At 42.7% G+C, this 20,784-nt stretch overlaps 1 protein-coding gene across 8 annotated transcripts in view; it reads left to right on the top strand.

The window, feature by feature from the left end:
* Positions 1-20,784, top strand: part of LOC137358583 (polypeptide N-acetylgalactosaminyltransferase 6-like) — a 92,705-nt gene that overhangs the window by 27,644 nt on the left and 44,277 nt on the right. For 4 of the 8 annotated variants that reach the window (XM_068024587.1, XM_068024582.1, XM_068024589.1 and 1 more), the window contains exon 2: positions 14,641-14,763. The exons of 3 other annotated variants lie outside the window; for them this stretch is intronic. Coding sequence is in view for 1 of the 5 variants with exons in the window: in XM_068024589.1 (XP_067880690.1) it covers positions 14,726-14,763 (38 nt within the window). In the remaining 4 variants the exon portion in view is untranslated. The remainder of the gene's footprint in view (positions 1-14,640; positions 14,764-20,784) is intronic. One more of the 8 variants, XM_068024584.1, reaches the window with a different exon arrangement.

Raw genomic sequence — 20,784 nt, 5'->3', positions numbered from 1 at the left:
GCAGTAGAATGCAGATTAGAGACAATGATCAAAGTGGGAAAAAAATGGGGGCAATGTTACTTTAAAAAAGCAGTTCCTTGTTCTCGATTGACTTATGGAGAGTGACTGATATTAGCAAAGTTACTTAGTGGAATACAATCAAATTAGGATGTCGGCAACCAAGCAGACTTGGTTCAAGTTCAGTATGATTGGTTGAGACACCTTAGCCTCATTTAAAGCAGAAGAAAGCTCACTGAGCAATTATAGTCCAGCAGGTAGAAAGGAGCCAGTTATACTGTCACATATGTTCAGTTACATCAAGTGACCACAATTAGAACTCCAAAGTGGATGTGTATTGTACTAATTTCCATTGGTCTTATTCACATGTTAAAGGCTGGTCTATCCATCTGTTATAAAAACAAGAAATGCTGAAACCACTCAGCAGGTCTGGCAGCATCTGTGGAAAGAGAAGCAGAGTTAACATTTTGGGTCAGTGACCCTTCATCGGACACTTACCCGAAACGTTAACTCTGCTTCTCTTTCCACAGATGCTGCCAGACCTGCTGAGTGGTTCCAGCATTTCTTGTTTTTATTTCAGATTTTTAGCATCCGCAGTATTTTGCTGCTATCTATCTGTTACGTTGTCATAAAGAATAGATTGCTTTTGACTATAACTGAACTGAAAGGGTGGAGACTGTTCCCCTGAAGGTAGCATGAAGGCAAAACATTGTGGTCATGTGATAAAACTAAAGGCTAGCTGAGCTTGAACCTGATGTCACTTTGGATTTAACTGCTGGAAGTAAAGGTGGAACAGAGATGATTGTAAGAACTTTGGGTCTTTTAACGTTTTTAAAAAAGGAATTTAGAGTGTAAATGTCAATTTATGCCAGGATGGTGTAGCTGTAATGGTTGTGTGGTTATATAGTAGGTTGTAATTGAAAGGCAGCTTGATTGTAGGATTCAGTCTATGATCTCATTCTTCAGTTTAAGCCTTCACAACACCCACTGTGCTCCCACTGATGCTTTAAAAAATGACACCGTATGTCTTCTCAAAAGACACACTCAAAGCCAGTTCTGAGTCATATTAAAGCCTTTTTTAAATGAAGAAATGCTTTTTTATAGTTGCATATTTTGCTCAAGATGAAGGGTGCTAGTGCTGGGAAATGGAAACACTCCCAGGGCAGGTACAGCACAGGTTAGGTACAGAATAAGGTGCCCTCTACACTGTCTCAATGTGTTTGTTTCCAACTCGATAGAGTAGTCCTGTTGCATCATGGTGGCGTTTTCTGTTTCCACATCAGCTATCCTGTGGGCTGAGTGAAATTTGTGCGAGGTTAGCGCCTTTCTTTTTGTGGCAAATATTTTTGAACTTATCTAGCTAATGGCATCGTCGGGGACTGAGTGGGAGTCCATTGGTGTACAGGAGGTGAACTGATGTATATCATCGAAATTAACATCTCACTGAAGTGCCCTGGGGTTAATGACTGTTGTGATGTTTGTGTCAGTATCTCGTTCCCAGTCAGTTTCCCCTGATCTGAGTCAACTCTTTTTTTTTTAAGACCTTTTGTGTTTAAAGAAAATCATTGCTTTAAACTTGTTTTTTCTAAAGGGGTGCTATGTTTTGTGATCCTTTGAAGTGAGAGAAGAGCCATATGTCAGTTGTTACAAGGGAGAAGCGATGGGACAATGTTTTAGATCAATTTTATGTCCTTGGCCGTGCCGTGGCAGTGTTCTACCCAAGGGCAGGTCCTCTGCTCTTTTTCTCCACCCAGGAGAGATGAGCATGACTAAGGAAGAGGGTATTTGAGGTGGTTTCCCGCTGCCTTTCTCAGACCAGAATAGGAATTGAACCCGTGCTAGCCATGTAGCCAACTAAACTATCTAGTCCCCCCCATGTCCTCAGCATCTGTCACTTAATCTTGTTAAACTGGTAATTCTAAAGCCTGATTGGAGAAAATGAAGTGTAAAATTTGTTGGAACAATGCAACTACATTACGAGTACTGGTATCTGCTTAGAAATGAAAGAGCCGGCAGATTTTAATTATGCTGCCAGCTCCAAGTTCCTTTCTAGTCGGAAAAAGTGTCCAAATGGGTGGGAGAAAACTTGTGGAGCATAAATACTGCCATGTATCATTGGGCTGAATGGCCTGTTTCTCTGTTGTAAGTGCTGGTTTAATCATAAACTTGGCCAATAGCTGATGGGATACTTGACTCACTAATCTTCAATTAGATTTCAATACCTTTCAAACTTCACTTTACACTGGTTCCAGTTATATCACAGCCAGTGTCAAACCATCTCCTCCAATTGAGTGCCCAATACTCAGGAAAATGCGATGCACTGTCAGTTCAGTAACTCCACTGAATTGTATGACACATTTTATATTCAGGTGTAGACAGAGCTATTTTGAATTGAATAAAATGTGTTGTCCAGCTGAGTGGCACTGTCCTTGCGTAGTTCCGCTTGCTTATCTGATCATAGCCAAAGCATCATCAGTAATGGCTTCTCTTCCCACCCCATTACACCCTGGTGTCCCCCCAAAGATTTATCTGTGGTCTGCTCCTCTTCCTCCTTTTACATGCTGCCCTCTAGCGACATCATCTGAAGACATGAGCTAAGCTTCCACATGTGTGCTAATGTCCATTTCGATCTCTCAACCCCTCCATTACTGGTGTGTTGTAGGACTATTTGTCTGATCAGTTTTGGATGAGTTGCAATTTCCTCCATTTAAACAATGGGAGGTTCAAAACTATAGTCTTCCGCCCCCGCCACAAATTCTGGATCCTTACCACCAATTCTATCTCCTCCCCTGCTACTAATGAAACAGACTGTGCAGAACCTCTCTACAAAGACTGGCTACTTCCACCTCTGTAACTTCACTCATTTTCCCCCCCCCCCCCATTTGCTCCTGAAAGTGAACTCCTTTGATCGTCCACGGGTGCAATTCTTCATGTGAACTTGGGCCGTGATTATTAGTGCGATGATCTTGGAAGGTCACGCATGTGCTGCGCAGGAAGAGTACTAGGTAATGACTAAGTAACCTGGGTTGATTTTCCTCTTTTCATCACCACCACCCCCCACCCCCCACCCCCCCCATTCCAACTGAAGGCAATGGTAGCACCTCTGTTGCTACACCAGCTGAGACTGGCTAGCTCTGCAGACAGCAGGGATCAATCCTGGAACCTTCTTCATCTGTCATTGAGTGCCATTCTTTAACTGAAAACTCGAACTTTTATTAAGCAAGTTGCCAAATTTTATACTGGAATGTTATCTCTGCAGCGCCTTCCATTTAATCTGACACTTTAATGTACAGAAAATGGTTCCTTTATTACAGTCCCAGGAGTGGCCAGTGTAGGTGTGATGCAAGCCCAAGTTAGTCTTGTTTGTTCAGAACAGGTGTGGCATTAGCTCTTGGGTAAAAACTGAAGTTATTAATTTACTAAGCAACAGATGGATTAGTTGAAAACAATTATCAAACAAACTGGAAATTGGGATATCCGAGTACAACATTAAAAAAAGAATTCCTGCTATGATTTTCCTTTTGAAAAATGTGCTATGTGCATCAAGTTAGGCCAAATTGATTCAACTACAAATGACCCAAATTGCAGCTGTTGCTGTACCAGAACAAGGACTTGGTGTTGTCATAAAAATCCTTTTCAGTAAATGTACTTGCCATCAGAGAAGTTAAAGAAATTTGCTATGAAGCCCTTGTAAAATGCTATGTCTATGTAGGCCCTGCCACTACCCTTGCAGTAGTATCTGTGTGATATTGCCCAATGCCCTCAACAATCTCCTGGATAAGAACTCATTATGTGGAGAAATATGGGTCAGCATTTATTTTTGTCACACTGCAGTTTAGTTTAGTTCAGAGATACAGCACTGAAACAGGCCCTTCGGCCCACCGAGTCTGTGCCGACCATCAACCACCCATTTATACTAATCCTACACTAATTCCATATTCCTACCACATCCCCATCTGTCCCTATATTTCCCTACCACCTACCTACACTAGGGGCAATTGCTAATGGCCAATTTACCTATCAACCTGCAAGTCTTTGGCATGTGGGAGGAAACCGGAGCACCCGGAGGAAACCCACGCAGACACAGGGAGAACTTGCAAACTCCACACAGGCAGTACCCAGAATTGAACCCGGGTCGCTGGAGCTGTGAGGCTGCGGTGCTAACCACTGCACCACTGTCCCGCCCCAGTATAATATATGTTGGCACAACTTACTATGCACAATTCTATTTTGTCAAGATTCCAGTGTTTTCTCCTGAACTTTTCTCTTTGAATCAGAATTCTCGTGTAGTAACCATTCTCTTTCTAAACTCTACTTATCCCACAGGGTATAATCAGGTACAGGACTAATATGGGATTGATGCAGCATTATAATCCAAGGTCCTTTCCTGTACTCTTTTTACTCTCTATGAAAGTTGTCTTCCCATAGACAATCCCACGTTTCCTCTGAACTGATACTTGACACTATGTGCAAAACAACAGAAATATTGTGCCACAGGTTGAATGATGAACCTTTTTATACTATTGGCAAATAGGACAGGGTGCAATGATGTACTCCTGAGCTGAAAGACACCATGCTGACAGATCATGTAGCTCATGCTAAACTAATAACTGAAATTTATTACAAAAAGTAAAATGATGCAGAGGCAAGAATAAATCTGCAGATTAATATAACAAATGCAGTACCTTAATTTAATTAGTTCCATAACAAAAGTTCAAAAATTCATAGCAGTCCATTTCAATATTTTTTCATTGAGTCTGTAATGAAAAGTTTTTGCGTAGAAGTTGTCTCATGGAGCCTCTACTTAGTCCGAATTGGGTGGATTAATGCATGAGCCTTTGGGATGCATGAGCCTATGGGGCCCATGACGGGCCCCAAAAAAATATGGAACCCCTGGTAAAACTCACCATAACACAGAAAAACTGTATACAACTTCTGGATCAAAATATGCTAGTATTTAAAAATGCTGTCTGAAAGAGGCAAAGCAGAATTTATGTTTTAATGGATCAGAGGGGTCTTGTGGGGGATGGGGGTGCTCAGAGCCCAAAGAACACAGTGGCGCAGTGGTTAGCACCGCAGCCTCACAGCTCCAGGGACCCGGGTTCGATTCTGGGTTCTGCCTGTGTGGAGTTTGCAAGTTCTCCCTGTGTCTGCGTGGGTTTTCTCCGGGTGCTCTGGTTTCCTCCCACATCCAAAGACTTGCAAGTGATAGGTAAATTGGCTGTTTATAAATTGCCCCTAGTGTAGGTAGGTGATAGGGAATATGGGATTACTGCAGGGTTAGTATAAATGGGTGGTTGTTGGTCGGCACAGACTCGGTGGGCCGAAGGGCCTGTTTCAGTGCTGTATCTCTAAATAAAATAAATAAAACCCTTTAATTTGCTCCTCCCCACCCTCTCAATACATATAGCAGCACATTGGAGTAGAAAACATGAGGCACTTATACTTTTTAAATGTCCAAGCTGGCACAATTACTTTTTTTTTTAAATGATACCTTTTACAATTAATCAAACTGTTCTAGTTCCAATTACTTTTTGTAGCAACAGACCAGAGACAAAAGGAACGACAGATGGAAACATCATCAAAAACCTTGCCCGAGCCAAAAGGGATTTGACTCGATTAGATTTGGATCCCTCAGCTATTACAGATAACCGCTCTGACTCTTCCTCAAAGTAGTGAATTCAAATTGGTATTTTCCATTTGTGCTAACGGGACTATCTACAAGCTATCAATATTTTTTTTTTTAAATGAGTCATTTCCCTTAGAAGTAGGTGTCTGGACTCAAAACCAGCTTTGTATATCTCTTCTGTCTCAATAGACAATTCCAGTTTTATATCTGTCACACTACTTGGTCCTGTTACAAAATCATCTTACAAAAGCTGCTTTTTTCCCTTGAATTGAAACTAGATGGGAATTAGGATCTGTCACTGTTCTGATCCAGAACACAGAAAAGTTTTGGGGCAAGGGTATAGGCGAACTGCTGCCAAGATTCTGCAACTCCGTAACCAGCCTCTGTGTCTTCCCTTGCAGTGGGCAAAACAAAATCAGCCTCCTCTGCACTGCCCTTCCTCAACAGCACGAACAAGATCAGGATCTTGATGTGTAGGAGAATTGTCCATGGTTTACCATTCTGATATAGCAAGTCGTTTCACCAGAATTGGGTATTGTCTCAAAGTTCAGATTTATGTGCTCTGAACAATGCACAAGTGTCATTACACCCATGCTGATATAATCTCTGCCCAACATATTATGTGCTGGATGGCTAGGCTATTTTGTTTGTTTTTCTAGCTCTAACATTTTATTGATAGAAAATGTATGTTATTTTACCTGTTGGCACGACCAAGGGATCAGTCATTCAGGCCTGCCACTCTTATCATTGTTGTTCTGTTACCTCTAGCCTTCACTCCCTGATGACTCAAGTTCCAAACCCCTCAACCTGCAATGCAGGGTGGAATTTGGATTAGCGTTTGGGATAGAAATGCCGTTTTCCAGAGAATTGAGAAATCAGTTATTTTTGCTAACTTAGATTTTTGTTCTGCTCCTGCTTTTCACAATACCACTGTTTAATGTCAGGACACTGGCATTCAAATGAGCATTTGAGGGATATGCAAAGAACAATGCACCAAGTAAAGGCAACAGTTTCCAATGAATGTTGGCCTGATGGTGAGCCTTAAGTAGTGGTTGTATTCTGAGCTCTGACTTTGAAAGCTGCTCACAAGTTACTCTTGTGGTTTTATGAAGTCATTTCCTGTCTGTGTTTTGCTGCCAACGACCTCTTATCAAGCCAAGACTGAGGCACACATTATTTCGCCACATGAACATTAAAATTGCAAGCCCCTGACTGGAAAGACATTTGCATAGTAACAGACAGTGTTGGAACAAGGGGACCCAGTCGTTGCTTCCTCAATACACTGAAGTGGTCAGACCAGTTTTAGTTACATGACTGACTTGGCGTTTTTTTGAATTTGAACTTCCAACAGGGAATTTGAAATCAGAAGGCTGTTTTCTCCTGTCTGCTCTCATCTCGCTCTCACCAGTTTTGGAAACCATTGAAAACATATGAATCCCAAGACAGAAAAGTCTCCTACAGTGAACTAGGTTTAAGAAGAATACTGGGTCCCAACGAAAAGTCTACAATCAAGGACTTTACGGCAAGCTGGAAACACAGAAACAGTAACAAGAAACCCCCTTTTAGAGACTGCCTCAAACCTCTCCATTTTCTTTTTCTTTTCTGTCCCTATTTGCATGTGTGTATTGCGTGTGCTTGCTAGCATGGGCGCGTCGTGTATCCGTAGGCATTAACCGAATTAGAGTTTAAGTTTAAGGTTTAATAAATTTCAGTTTCCTTCTTTAAACTTAAGAGCGCCTGCTTGTGCTTATTTCTTTGCCTTATAATTGGAAAGCTGTGAACAAGGATCCACAAAGGGGGAGCTCAAAACAGTGTGTTTAAAATTAACCCTGTTACAATAAGACCAGGTGGAGACAGCAAAAGACCCCTAGACACCTTTCTAACCTGGTCATAACATCCTGCAGGCAGCTTCATTGAGTGGCAACATTACCAAAAGACATGTTCAAGCTCCAGTGTAAAATCACACTGTGCAATATTAATGTATAAATGCTCAATGCGCTGGTAGGACATGACCCTAATGCTAATTAGCATTGGAGGTCATAAAAATTTCAACTGAACATGTTGAGCATTAGATGCTAATATCACACATTATGATTTCATTTCCATGGTGATTGCTGAATAATGCAGGATTTTCAATATTGCATCCACGAATGTCAGGAAAAGTTTGCTAAAAGCCTTCATACGTTTTGCACTATTCGTTTTAACGCACTAAGACTCTCTAAGGCCCCTTTCTATGCAGGTTGGACCTTCAAAGCCAGGTTCGAGAGATGCTCCTAAAATGCCTCAAACACTTGTCACAGGTTCCTGGCACATACTTAATTACACTAATAACCCCAATGTGCCAATCTGTTCTCCTGTGAGTGCGGTTTAAGAAAACCATACAACAACTTCAATATATGGATGTATGCATTCATCTTGATTTTTAAAAAAAATAAAGCTTCATGTACAACTGAATCTGGCCTTAACGATGAGAGTGAATAATTCTGCAAGTGGGAGAAGGATAGGGAGCTGGTGCAGGATAGGAGCTAGGTTAATAGTTGTTTTACAGTGCAATAAAATGAATCTCTCCTCTAGTACTGCCCTCTCATGGTTCTACTCCTACCTGCCCCAACGTCGCCAATACACTTCTTGCAATGGCTTCTCCTCCTGTACCTGCATGATCACCTCCAGTGTGCACCAAGGTTCCATCCTTGCCCTCTTCCCATTCCTTACGGATATGTTGCCCCACATATTTACAGTGGCAACACCCTTGAATCCATGAACTTTGCTGCACTGTAGGACTGCCTGTCTGACATCATGATGTGGATGAGCCAGATTTGTTTGCAGCTCAATGTTGACGAGACCAAAGCCATTCTGTTCAGTCCCCACCAGGAACTCTGCCTAGACCCTGGCCTCATTCCCCTCCCCTGATGTTACCTGGAGCTCAATCTGATGCTGTGAAAGCTCAGTGTCTCACACCTAGTTCATCACCAAGACTGTCTACTTTTACCTCTAGCCCATCACATTATTGATGGGTAATTTAGTCCCTTGGCACAGAATGCTATAATTGATGCCTATAAATGGCACTGGTTTTGGTTTTTAAACTTGAACTGCCTTTTTACTGTGACTGCATTAAAAATGTGGAAGGAAGCATGAGCTGTAACTTTATATAGGCAAATTCAGTAACCATTTTGGGTATCGACAAGTCCCACAAACAGTATTGAGGTGACTGCCCAGTTAACTTGTCTTTGGTGTTGCTTGTTCAGGAAGAAATGTTGGCCAAATGCAAGGAGAAATCTTTGCTTCTCTTCAAATAGTGCCACGGGATCTTTAAAGTTGACCTGAATCACTAGAATAGACAAATGACCGAAGTACGACCCCTGTGATGATGTAGCACTTCATCAGTACCGCACTGAAAATGTCTGTCTTGATTATGTATTTGAGTTCTGTTACCAAAGAGTAGGTACCCTGACGTTTCTACATTTTGCAGAAACTGTTTCTTCAAAGATGGTCTGTTTGGATCCTGTTTATTTAAGATAAACTTCACAGAAAACAGTGAGTTATGTTTAGACGTTTGCCATTATCCTAGTTTTAATGCTGGGTCACCAAAATGAATTTGCATGCAAGAGCCCATGGAAACAAACAATGGGCTGTGTTTTGAATAGCGCCACAGATATGAAAACTACATTTAGGTCAGATGTGCGCCATGAATAAGTTGATGGTTAATTGCAGCTATGTGTACTGGCCCTCCAGTCTGATTTTTGCCACAGAACAAAGGAAATCTTGCGCATATATAAATCCCATAATGGCTGGCTGATGTCATTTTTAATAGATTTATCTGAGCTACTTAAAATCGCATGAAATCAAAAGCAAAACATTCTTATACTTTGTCAGCATTTCAGTTTCTGGGAGGAATGAAATGCCCCACTACCAGTGGGAGTCCTGATATGGCCTTAGAGCCATTTGCAGCCTGCCTCTCCTCCGCTTGTGACACTTTGCAGGCTTGCCCGCTCTCTGTTTCTGGGCCTGAATTCATGCTCTGCCCAGCTGGGGGAGGTTGGTTTGAGCTGGGATTTAATGTTTCAGCTTTCCCTCCAGCAAAAGAAGGCGAGGGTTATTCCAGTTTCTGCATAGCAGGTGAAAGGGCCTTGTTAAAGTAGATCTGTTGATCCTGCAGCTCGTCCATCTTCTCGAGCATGATCTCCACTTGTCAACTTCCCACGGTGGAATGATGAAAATCAGGAGTTCACTCTGTGGGGAATCGCAAGGCACAGACCCAATCGCCCTCACTCAGTGCTGCAATGTCCCTGAGAGTGGCTCTTGAGCAAGACAATGACTTACAGCAGTGTTGTCTAACACATTAGCCACTAACCACATGTATTTCTGATGAAATAAAAATTGAATAATAGAGACCATTGTTGGGCCTGTGATTTCCATACTCTTATTCGCATTCTATTTGCATGTGGACTTTAACGTTTTTGTGCATTTTGTTTCAGTGCCTTGGATTGTTTTACTAATTGCAAAAAGAAAGACTTGCATTTCTATAATGCCTTCCACGACCACTGGATGTCTCAATGCGCTTTTCAGCCAGTGAAGTACTTTTGAAGTAAATACAAGAAATGCTGGAAATACTCAGCAGGTCTGGCGGCATCTGTGGAGAGAGATATTCTGATAAAGGGTCACTTACCTGAAATGTTAACTCTGCTTCTCTCTCCACAGATGCTGCCAGACCTGCTGAGTATTTCCAACATTTCTTGTTTTTATTTCAGATTTCCAGCATCTGCAGTATTTTGCTTTCATTTAAGTACGTTTGAAGTGTTACTGTTCTAATGGAGGAAACATTGTAGGAAATGCAGTTGTTAGTAAAATGGTAAGAAGAAAAGCAAGAGTGTTTGAGTATTTTTTGATAAATGTTTTACTTCTTTGGTTACTGAATGGTGGTAGATGTTTGAGAAAATGTATAGCTGTGCAGTACACTTATCTGTATTGTGTGAGTGAATGTAAGACATTTTCTACTAAGTTAGTGCATGGGGCTAAAATGGTGTCACCACAGCCACACCTGTGGCTAGTCAACAATTTCTATTGGACAACACTGGTTTAGAGTGTGTCCCTTGTGGAAAGGGTACTGCATCTGTCTCCATTTCCATATAGTGTAATGGTGTCTCATATTATAACTGAGCCAATATCTAGTGCCTTTAAATTACAGTGCTGTGCCAGAGGTAGCCTGTACTCCTGTGTCAGTGTTGTATTATAGATGAAGTGGTGCTAGTGGCCCCAGCAGCACAGACAGCCAGCTCAGAAGATCAGAGGCACAGTGCACCACTGCGAATCAGGATGAGGTTTTGGTTAGCTTGTACAGACCAGGATTGTGTTGTTTTTTTTTTTGTGTTGACAGCCTGTACAATCTTCTTTCAGACATGGGGAAGGTTCACAACCAGAAAGTGCAAACTTATAGATGTGCATTTGTTTCAGTAAATTCCACCTGAGTTTGCAAACTAGGCAGGATCAAGAGCTGAAATGAATAGAAGCAATTTTACTACATAAATATAGCATCAGTCTTCCTTCTCACTCCTGTATTTATATGCTTCAAAACTGTCTGAGACAACCTGGTAAATGGGCCTTCAGGATACAACCTGACCTTTTAAGTAGGTTCATGAATAGGGATGGACAGCTCACCAGGTGAAGTGACTTGGTATAATGCAACTTTCTGCACCAATCTCCCAAATGCCTGGTGTCATTTTTGCTTGAAAATATCTGCTTCTAAGATGCAACAAACCATTTACAATGATCCCGATTTTGTTTGCAGAGTGAGTGGGCAAAAAGGAACAGATTCCTGTTCCCAGGTATAAAATAGAGAGACCATAGTACATGGACAGCAACCTATAATGCTGTGATTCAAAGGAACCATATCACCTTAAATAGAAGTAAAGTGGGGATCATTCCCTCCAACACCCTGGTCCACTCCTCCATTACCCCCTGACACCTCGTCCCCTTCCCACAGCACCTTCCCAAGCAATCGCAGGAGGTGTAATACCTGCCCTTTTACTTCCTCTCGCCTCACTATCCAAGGCCCCAACACTCCTTTTCAAGTGAAGCAGCGATTTACTTGTATTTCCTTCCATTTAGTATGCTGTATTCGCTGCTCACAATGCAGTCCCCTCTACATTGGGGAGACCAAACGCTGATTGGGTGACCGCTTTGCTGAATGCCCCTGCTCAGTCTGAAAGCATGACTTCGAGCTTCCGGTTGCTTGCCATTTCAACACTTCCCTGCTCTCATGCCAACATTTCTGTCTTTGGCCTGCTCCAGTGTTCCAGTGAACATCAACGCAAGCTCAAGGAGTAGCACCTGATCTTTCGATTAGGCACCCTACAGCCTTGCAGACTCAACATTCTCTTTAACAATTTCAGAGCATGACTGGCCTTTAAAAAATTTTTTTAACCATGTGCCTGCTTTTCATGTAGTCATGTAGCTGCTCATTATTCTGGCTATTAACACTCTCTCTGGACTAATGCTTTGACTTTCACCACAAGCATTAACACATGCTTTGCCTTTGTTCCAGGACAGCTTTGTTATTTAGTCATCCTCTGCCCTATCAAATACCTACCCCTTTGTTCTCTTCCCCCACCTGTCCCCTTCACTTGCTTAAAACCCAATTCTTTTCTAACCTTTGCCAGTTCTGATGAAAGGTCACCGACCTGAAACGTTAACTTTGCTTCTCTCTCCACAGAATCTGCCAGACCTGCTGAGGATTTCCAGCACTTTTTGTTTTTGTTAAAGTAGGGTGTAGCCTGTTTGTCAGTATTTCCCAACCTCAACATGTAACAAATAATCTTTAGTTCCCAGTATTGCCTTATTTTGTGCACACAAAAAAAAAAGTTTCAAAGTAGATTATCTGATTAAGGTCATTAAGGTCACATGAGCCATCATTGGTGCTCAGTTATAACAGTTAGATTTTTATCCTCAACTTGTATTAAAAGAAAATCATGACTTGGAACTGAGCGCAATGATTAAGGCTGTATGTTTTACATTGAATATGTACTGTGGAGTCCCTAAAGCTCTATGTGGCTAAAGGATGCTACAAAGTACCACACAGATAGAACATTCTCATTGAGTGGGGAAGGGTTGAATTTAGAAGCTGGCCTATACTATGGCTGCCTTTTATTGGTGTATAAATTGTGCATCATGGGGCAGGACGTCAGAAATGCTCCATCCATCAATATCGGCGACAACGCTCTGGAAGTGGTTCAAGAGTTCACCTACCTAGGCTCAACTATCACCAGTAACCTGTCTCTAGATGCAGAAATCAACAAGCGCATGGGAAAGGCTTCCACTGCTATGTCCAGACTGGCCAAGAGAGTGTGGGAAAATGGCGCACTGACACGAAACACAAAAGTCCGAGTGTATCAGGCCTGTGTCCTCAGTACCTTGCTCTACGGCAGCGAGGCCTGGACAACGTATGTCAGCCAAGAGCGACGTCTCAATTCATTCCATCTTCGCTGCCTCCGGAGAATACTTGGCATCAGGTGGCAGGACCGTATCTCCAACACAGAAGTCCTCAAGGCGGCCAACATCCCCAGCTTGTACACACTACTGAGTCAGCGGCGCTTGAGATGGCTTGGCCATTTGAGCCGCATGGAAGATGGCAGGATCCCCAAAGACACTTGTACAGCGAGCTCGCCACTGGTATCAGACCCACCGGCCGTCCATGTCTCCGCTTTAAAGACGTCTGCAAACGCGACGTGAAATCCTGTGACATTGATCACAAGTCATGGGAGTCAGTTGCCAGCGTTCGCCAGAGCTGGCGGGCAGCCATAAAGGCGGGGCTAAAGTGTGGCGAGTCGAAGAGACTTAGCAGTTGGCAGGAAAAAAGACAGAAGCGCAAGGGGAGAACCAACTGTGTAACAGCCCCGACAACCAATTTTATCTGCAGCACCTGTGGAAGAGTCTGTCACTCTAGAATTGGCCTTTATAGCTCCTCCAGGCGCTTACCCATTGTCTCCCGAGACAAGGAGGCCAAAGAAGAAATACAGGAGGGTGGTTTGTATAACTCAACCTCCCCAAGATTCAGACGCTCAGCCCATTACAATATAAAAATCACCTTTTTGAATCAAGAATGAAGATCTAATCTATCCCAGCTCCTAATTTCAGAGGAGTAGCTCTGACCCCCTGCAGTTTAAAATTTTCATCCTAGTGTTCAAATCTCTCCATAGTCTTGCCCCTCTGTATCGCTATAACCCCTTTCAGCCATACAACCCTCCAAGATAGAGGATTTGGATCGGCGTAGGCTTGGAGGGCCGAAGGGCCTGTTCCTGTGCTGTAATTTTCTTTGTTCTTTGTTCTAAGATCTCTGTTCCTCCAATTCTGGCCTCTGCTTGCCCCAATTCCTTCTCTGCCATAAGCTCTGGAATCCTGCCCCACCCTCTCTCTCTCACTCTGTCCCTCTGGCCTGTGCGATCTTTCTCTCCTTTTGAAGGCTTTTGTCCTAATATCTCCATATGGCTCCTTGTCAAATATTGTCTGCTAGTGCCCCTGTGAAGTGCCTGGGAACATTTCGCTATGTTAAAGGCTCTATGTTAACTAGAAGTGTGATGCTCCCATTTCCAACACCAGCTTGTGACCTCTGAGTGAGATTGTCACTTTAATATTGGTTAATGGCAGTATTGTGCTTTGTACTTGCTTGCTCGGAACTAGAGTGGAACTGTCCAACTCATGTCTCAGCCAGCAGAGTGGAGACTTTAATCCCATCAGTCTGGGCTGAAGTTAAACCTTGGTCTCAAAGAGAAAGTACCATCTACTAGCTTTCTCACTACATCACCCAATTCCTGATTATGTACCTTTTGTATATTGATGCAAAGAAGCTGCTGTTGCTGCCTTTAAAGAGTTAATATGCTGAGAAATTTCTGGCAGGGATGTGTTCCAGCTTTTGCATCCTGCAACAGAAATGATTCCAGTCCTTGCCCAAGGATACAGACATTACTAATGGGAAAAGGTGAATGTATGTTGCTGAAACTGAGGATTTTTTTTTTAAAAAGGGCAGAACTCGAAAGGGAAAGAGGATGTCAGTTTGGGGCCAGAGTTCAGTCTACATGAGGTCCAGGGCAGCCTGTGCATCTTGATATGTCTGACGGCTACCTCAAACCTGCAAATTGGACATGGTAAGAATCCTCTTTGATTTACTCTTTTTTTTTAAATATATATATATATATATATATATATATATATGTTTTGTAATTAAATTACAGATCTGGTGGCTGACTGCAGCCTTTGGGAAACTGACCAACAGACCAGTCAAACCAGACAACACTTTTTAATCTCCCTTTTCCTGCTGTATTTGTAAATAGCTAACTAAAATTTTCAAATATTGCCACACCTTCATGTTCATGTGATCAGTTGTATGATTATTAATGCCCTTTGACAATGATCTGGGAAGGAGGAGATACTTAAAAGGGGCTCGTTGTCACATTAGTGTAATCTGGATGAAAGTCTTCAGAGTATTGCACCATATTGTATGGGTATCGTATATAAACTATTGTAGTGGAAACCCATAAAGGGTTATGGCCAGTTGTTATGGACTTGGTTATTTCAATATTGAAGCTGTTGACAAGGCCCCTTTTTAATGTCTGGTTCATTATATGCCATGCGGGCTGAGTCATTAAGTGGATTACACCAAGTTACTTCATTCTGTTTTGGAAACTTTATTGCACCTTGCAAGGTCAAGTGTTTTGTGTAAAATGGTTGGTTCCCTAGTATAGTTCAGGCCATTCCCTGCAAACTGTACAGTTCCACTGTGGTTACCAAACAGGATAAGAGGGATTATTTTATCTTCTGTTTGTATAGGGGCACAGCAGAAGCATTTCTTCTTAGAGACATGTACTGTATATTCAATCTTGTACACAATCAGAACTTTGGCAGCAGGAACAGATCAGAAAGAAATAAGTCTCTGCTTTATTCATCAGCATTGTGTAGAAATTCTTCCAGAATGTTCTCATTTTGCTGGCTCAATTCTTAAAAACTCTGCTAGGTTTCAGTGTAACTGTCTCGCGTGTGTTGAAGTGTTTAATTTCTGATGCAGAAGTGTCGTGCCTCTGTTCATTGTAGATGTGTGTAGCTCACTAGGTCCTAAGTCTATTGTTGCTAGTACTACTGAATGGGATCTCTGGACTCCGTTGTATTGTACTCTGTTGGTGCTATAAGTGTTCCTAACTTGGAATAGGAGTGTCCACAGCATCCCTTCCACACCAATATATACTGATGAAAGGTCACAGACCTGAAACATTAACACTGTTTCTCTTTCCACAGATGCTGCCAGACCTGCTGAGTATTTCCAGCCCTTTGTTTTTATTTCAGATTTCCAGCATCTGTAGTATTTTGCTTTTAATATATACTGTGCGATGTGGTACTGAATCAGACGCACCAGGTAGGTTTCAATTTTGGCTCTGCAGTCTCTGCTGAGCTAGTGGATTTCATGCAGTGTGGCAGCAGAGATGCTATCATTGGTCACCATGTCAGTGGTCAAGAAGGGAAGCAAAACCAGCCAGGATTCCCACTCCTTAATGCTATTTAGTAACTCCTGGTAGGTGCACACTAGGAAACAATCAGGTAAAATTAAAAGCAAAATACTGCGGATGCTGGAAATCTGAAACAAAAACAAGAAATGCTGGAATCACTCAGCAGGTCTGGCAGCATCTGTGGAAAGAGAAGCAGAGTTAACGTTTCGGGTCAGTGACCCTTCATCGGAACCAATCAGGCTTTTGTTTGCTGCCTTTTGCAGTAGAATAGTCCATAACACAACCCTCCCCCACCCAACTCCAGATGCATGTAAAGATTGACTACCCAGATGAGGTACTGATGAATTGCCAGCACCCACAGAACTGTACCATAGCACAAGGTGGCGCTTCCAGGAGAGCAGAAAAAGTTAGAAGATGGTAAAGGTGATTAGAATTATTGGTACAAGTGCTGCTCCTTTGACAGCCGGTCAACCTGCTGTTACTGCTCTCCACTAAATCAGCATTGAGTTACCACGTTGTAAATTTGCCACTATAAAGTTTGTGATCTTCAATACCTGAATTTAGGGCACAGTGGAGCTTGTACCAAGCCTGGGAGGGAATCATTAGCCAGAATCTTGGTGTGCTGGATATACTGCATCTGGTTATGGTGAAGGATAATACATGGCTGGAGTTGAAAGACATTATCCCATAGTAGTTCTGCTGGAAAGTGGCAAAGGCTTTGCAGTAGATGAGGGAAATTTCTGTTGGCATTCAGTCTAAGGATGTGTCCTATTCATGTTGCTGTTGCACACAACAGTTGGCAATTAAAACATCCATTAAATAACTGCTGCTTCCCAAAACTCTGGTTTGGCCTCGACTGGAGTACTGTGTCCAATTCTAGGCACCATACTTTAGGAAGGATGTGAAGGCTTTAGAGAGAGTGCAAAAAAATATTTACGAGAATGGTTCCAGAGATGAGGGATTTCATTTATGAGGATAGATTGGAGAAGTTGGGGTTGTTCTCAGAGAAGAGAATCCTGAGAAGAGATTTGATAAAAGTATTCAAAATCATGAGGGGTCTCGAAAGAGTAGATCGGGAGAAACTGTTCCCACTGACCGAAGGATTCAGAACCAGAGGACACCAATTTAATGTGACTGGCAAAAGAACCAGAGGCGACATGAGGAGAAACTTTTTTTTTTGCGCAGTGAGTGTTTAGGATCTGGAACGCACTGCCCGAGAGTGAGGTGGAGGCAGGTTCAGTGAGTGTTTAGGATCTGGAATGCACTGCCTGAGAGTGTGGTGGAGGCAGGTTCAATTGTGCTTTTCAAAAGTGAGTTGGATAAGCACCTGAAGAGAGAATTTGCAGGGCTACGGGGAAAAGGCAGGGGACGGGGAGTGGAACTAGCTGATTTGCTCTTGCAAAGAGCCAGCACAGATATGACCGGCTGAATGGCTTCCTTCTGTGCTGTAACCATTCTGAGGCAGAAATCCAAGGCATCAGAGTATAAATGAAGAGGTATGAAAATGAGTATCCAGAGGCATATACAAGAGAGAGAGCGTGAGCAATGGAGAAAGGTCATTTGGCCTGCTGCTTCCACAATCGTGTTCTGTCTCTCTCTGTCTCTCTCTGTCTCTCTCTGTCTCTCTCTGTCTCTCTCTGTCTCTCTCTGTCTCTCTCTGTCTCTCTCTGATGGACTGTGACCAACCTTTTTATCTCCTGAGAAAAGATTCTGTGACGTTTCTGCCCGTCTCTAGAAATGCCATAATACCTATCTAATATTCTTTGCTGCATTATATGTCCGAGGCCAGTGGGCTTCCTTGACAGGTGTCAACATATAAGTAGCACAGGAATCACTGTGTTGCCACACAGAACTTCTGGGGTGGGGGAGTTGGGGAAGAATTTTAGACCATGCAGGTATGGTAATGTAGTGGTTATGGTACTGGACTAGCAACCCAGAGGTTGAGAGTTAAACATCCACCATGGTAAATTGTGGAATTGAATTAGCAATTTGTGTACTGACACCAGGAAAAAAAAATCACCATTAAAGCAGTTGGATTGTCATTAAAAACGCAACTGATCGATATTTATAATCGCAAGTGTTGGATATTAATCCTCTCATACCCCCACACCACCCAGGCCTTTTTGGTTCAAACCTGTACCAGGCCCCAATCTCTGCGCTCTTTATGGTGATGTTCCTCAGTCAATATTGTTGGGACTGCTCTTGTCTTAATTGCAGGGAGTTCTGCTGCCAAAAAATGAGCTGGCCTTGTGATACTCCAGGCAGCATTTTGCTAAAATGATGCTGTAATGGGTTATTCATTGTGGCTCAGTAAATGATGTCATAATGGTTCCCATTCTGAATCTTGGCTGTGGTGTGGGAAAGCAAGAAGAAGGGTTGTGTTGAGTGTTGCTGCAGAAAAGATTCTCTTCGCTTCTTCTGTTCTACTGAACATTTCACTGAGCTTCGTTCCCACAGTGGGAGATGACTGGTCTCTGTTACACACTTATCCCATCCTGGAGCTCACCGATATCAAACTGCTAGAGGTTTGCTCTTGTGGTTTAACTAGACTTGGATTGCAACTTTATAGCTTGTTCATCAGTGACTGTAACCCTCTACCTCTGAGGTACACAGAAGTGATTTTTGGTTAAAAGGCTCACTTTCTTTCATTTTAAAGCTCACGTCACAATTCAAATTTTTTCTGAGCACCAGTTTCCTGTGTTCCTATATACCTAAATATACAAACACCAAAAAAAAACTTCCCATTTCTTCTACTGAGAGAACTGTGGTAAATTTATGATTAAGCAGTTTTTTCCCTCTCCCTTTTTGAGGATAAACCATTCCTTCCGGTCAACTGCACATAATATGGCTGATGTGCTCCCAGGACTCTGTTTGCAGTGTACCATTCAGGCCAACCTAGAAAACTAGCAAAAGCTGACAAATGGCTTCAAAGAAAAGAGCTGGCAGCTCAGAAAATAACCTGAAATTGGCCTATTATGTAGCTACTCATCAGGTGCATTGGGGCACAGGCCTGCCATAAGTGTAATCCGCAGGTAAGTTCAATAGTCCATCAGATACAGAGTGGAAGATTGTGATAAAGGTACTCAAATTGCAACCCTCCCAAAGTTCACAGGGATACTTTTCATCCCCTCATGGTTCATGCTAGTGGTCCTCTCGCTGTCTCATTCCCTCTTCATTCTGCACATTATAGGTGATCAAGCAAAGCTATTGAGTTCCAGCCCACAGTGTGTGATAAAGTTCATCTCTGTGTGCCCCCTCCCTTCCCCCAAAGAGCAGCAGTGTTGGGTCGGGGTGGAGTCCGGTGCGGTGCTGGGTTCTGATCCTCATCCACAAAAGTTGGCACTGACTCCAAAATGCCCACTTTCAGACAGCTGGCATTCTTCTGTCTATTTAACTTGAGACTTTAGCCCAAAACCAGTCTACACCTGCTGAATGACAGAGGAATGTCATACAAGCACGCTGTGTATTTATTCATCAATATTACCAACAGTAACTCTTCTACTATAAAGATAACACTGCAAAAATGAGACAGATGTCCAGTTTCTGATTGCTGCACTAAAAGAACACTTTGCATGTTAGCAGGCCCATTTTGTGCGTGATTGACTCTGTTTGTACCTTGCAGAGTGGTGTAGAAGGTGTTTTTAATATTGTGCTAATGCCACTGGATTCCCAAAGTGGGTCTCACCTGGCTTAAAATCTGCTCTGCCTTGCAGTCAGCATAAGCAATCTGGTCAGTTTTACATTCAGCTTGTGCAAAACCCCATGCTGAGAAAACCCAGTGGCACTAGCATATATAAAATTGTCTTTTAAATGCCTCCCCCATGTTCAATATTGAAAAGCAGGCTAGGGTGGGGGAGAAATCAAGCAACAGGAAGTAGAGAGAGGAGATGGACCTGGCACTGAATTGGTTGCGTGAGCACAGAGGCAGATAATTCTACATAAGTGGGTGTGTGTAATGTAGGAGCTGGTGTATCTGTAACCTGCTTGGGTGAGGGAGGAGCACCAAGCTCTAGTACAGCAGCATTTCATCTGTTCCTCCTCATCTGCTTACTGCAGTAGGGTAATCCCAGGTTTTATGAGCCTGTGCTGATTATTGAGGGTGGGGAGCAGGTTAAGAAAATACCCTTCTGTAAACTTGCCAAACTGTTCAAGGTATTTTTTAAAAATCATTCTCAGAATGTGGGCATCACTGGCATATATTGCCCATCCCTAGATTCCCTGAGAAGATGGTGGTGAGCTGCCTTCTTGAACTGCTGCTGTTCCTGTGGTGAAGGTGCTCCCTTACAGTTGGGTAGAGTGTTCCAGGATTTTGACCAAGTGACAATGAAAGATTGGGAATAGATGTCCAAGTCAGGATGGTGTGAGACGTGGATGTGATGTTGCCATGCACCTGTTACCTTTGTCCTTCTAGGTGATATACATGTCTAAACAGAATTTTGTTCCCCTTCTCTCCTGAAGGCACTGATGCTTGCTGCTATACAGTGATACAAATGGCAACAGCCCTCTGGTATCCAATGACTATTCTTAATGTGTGAACTTGGATAGCGTGTTAGCAGACTATTCATCCCAAAGGGGCATCATAGTGAGGCCTGTCCTTACTTGACATCCAAACATGCCCTTTTCCAGCAGGAATTATTAGATAGTGATCAGGAGCAGCAGTGCTGGGCT

Source organism: Heterodontus francisci, chromosome X (genome assembly GCF_036365525.1).
Source record: "Heterodontus francisci isolate sHetFra1 chromosome X, sHetFra1.hap1, whole genome shotgun sequence".
NCBI lineage: Eukaryota > Metazoa > Chordata > Chondrichthyes > Heterodontiformes > Heterodontidae > Heterodontus > Heterodontus francisci.
The sequence above is the reverse complement of the archived record's forward strand: the minus strand, read 5'-3'. Positions and strand labels throughout refer to the sequence as shown.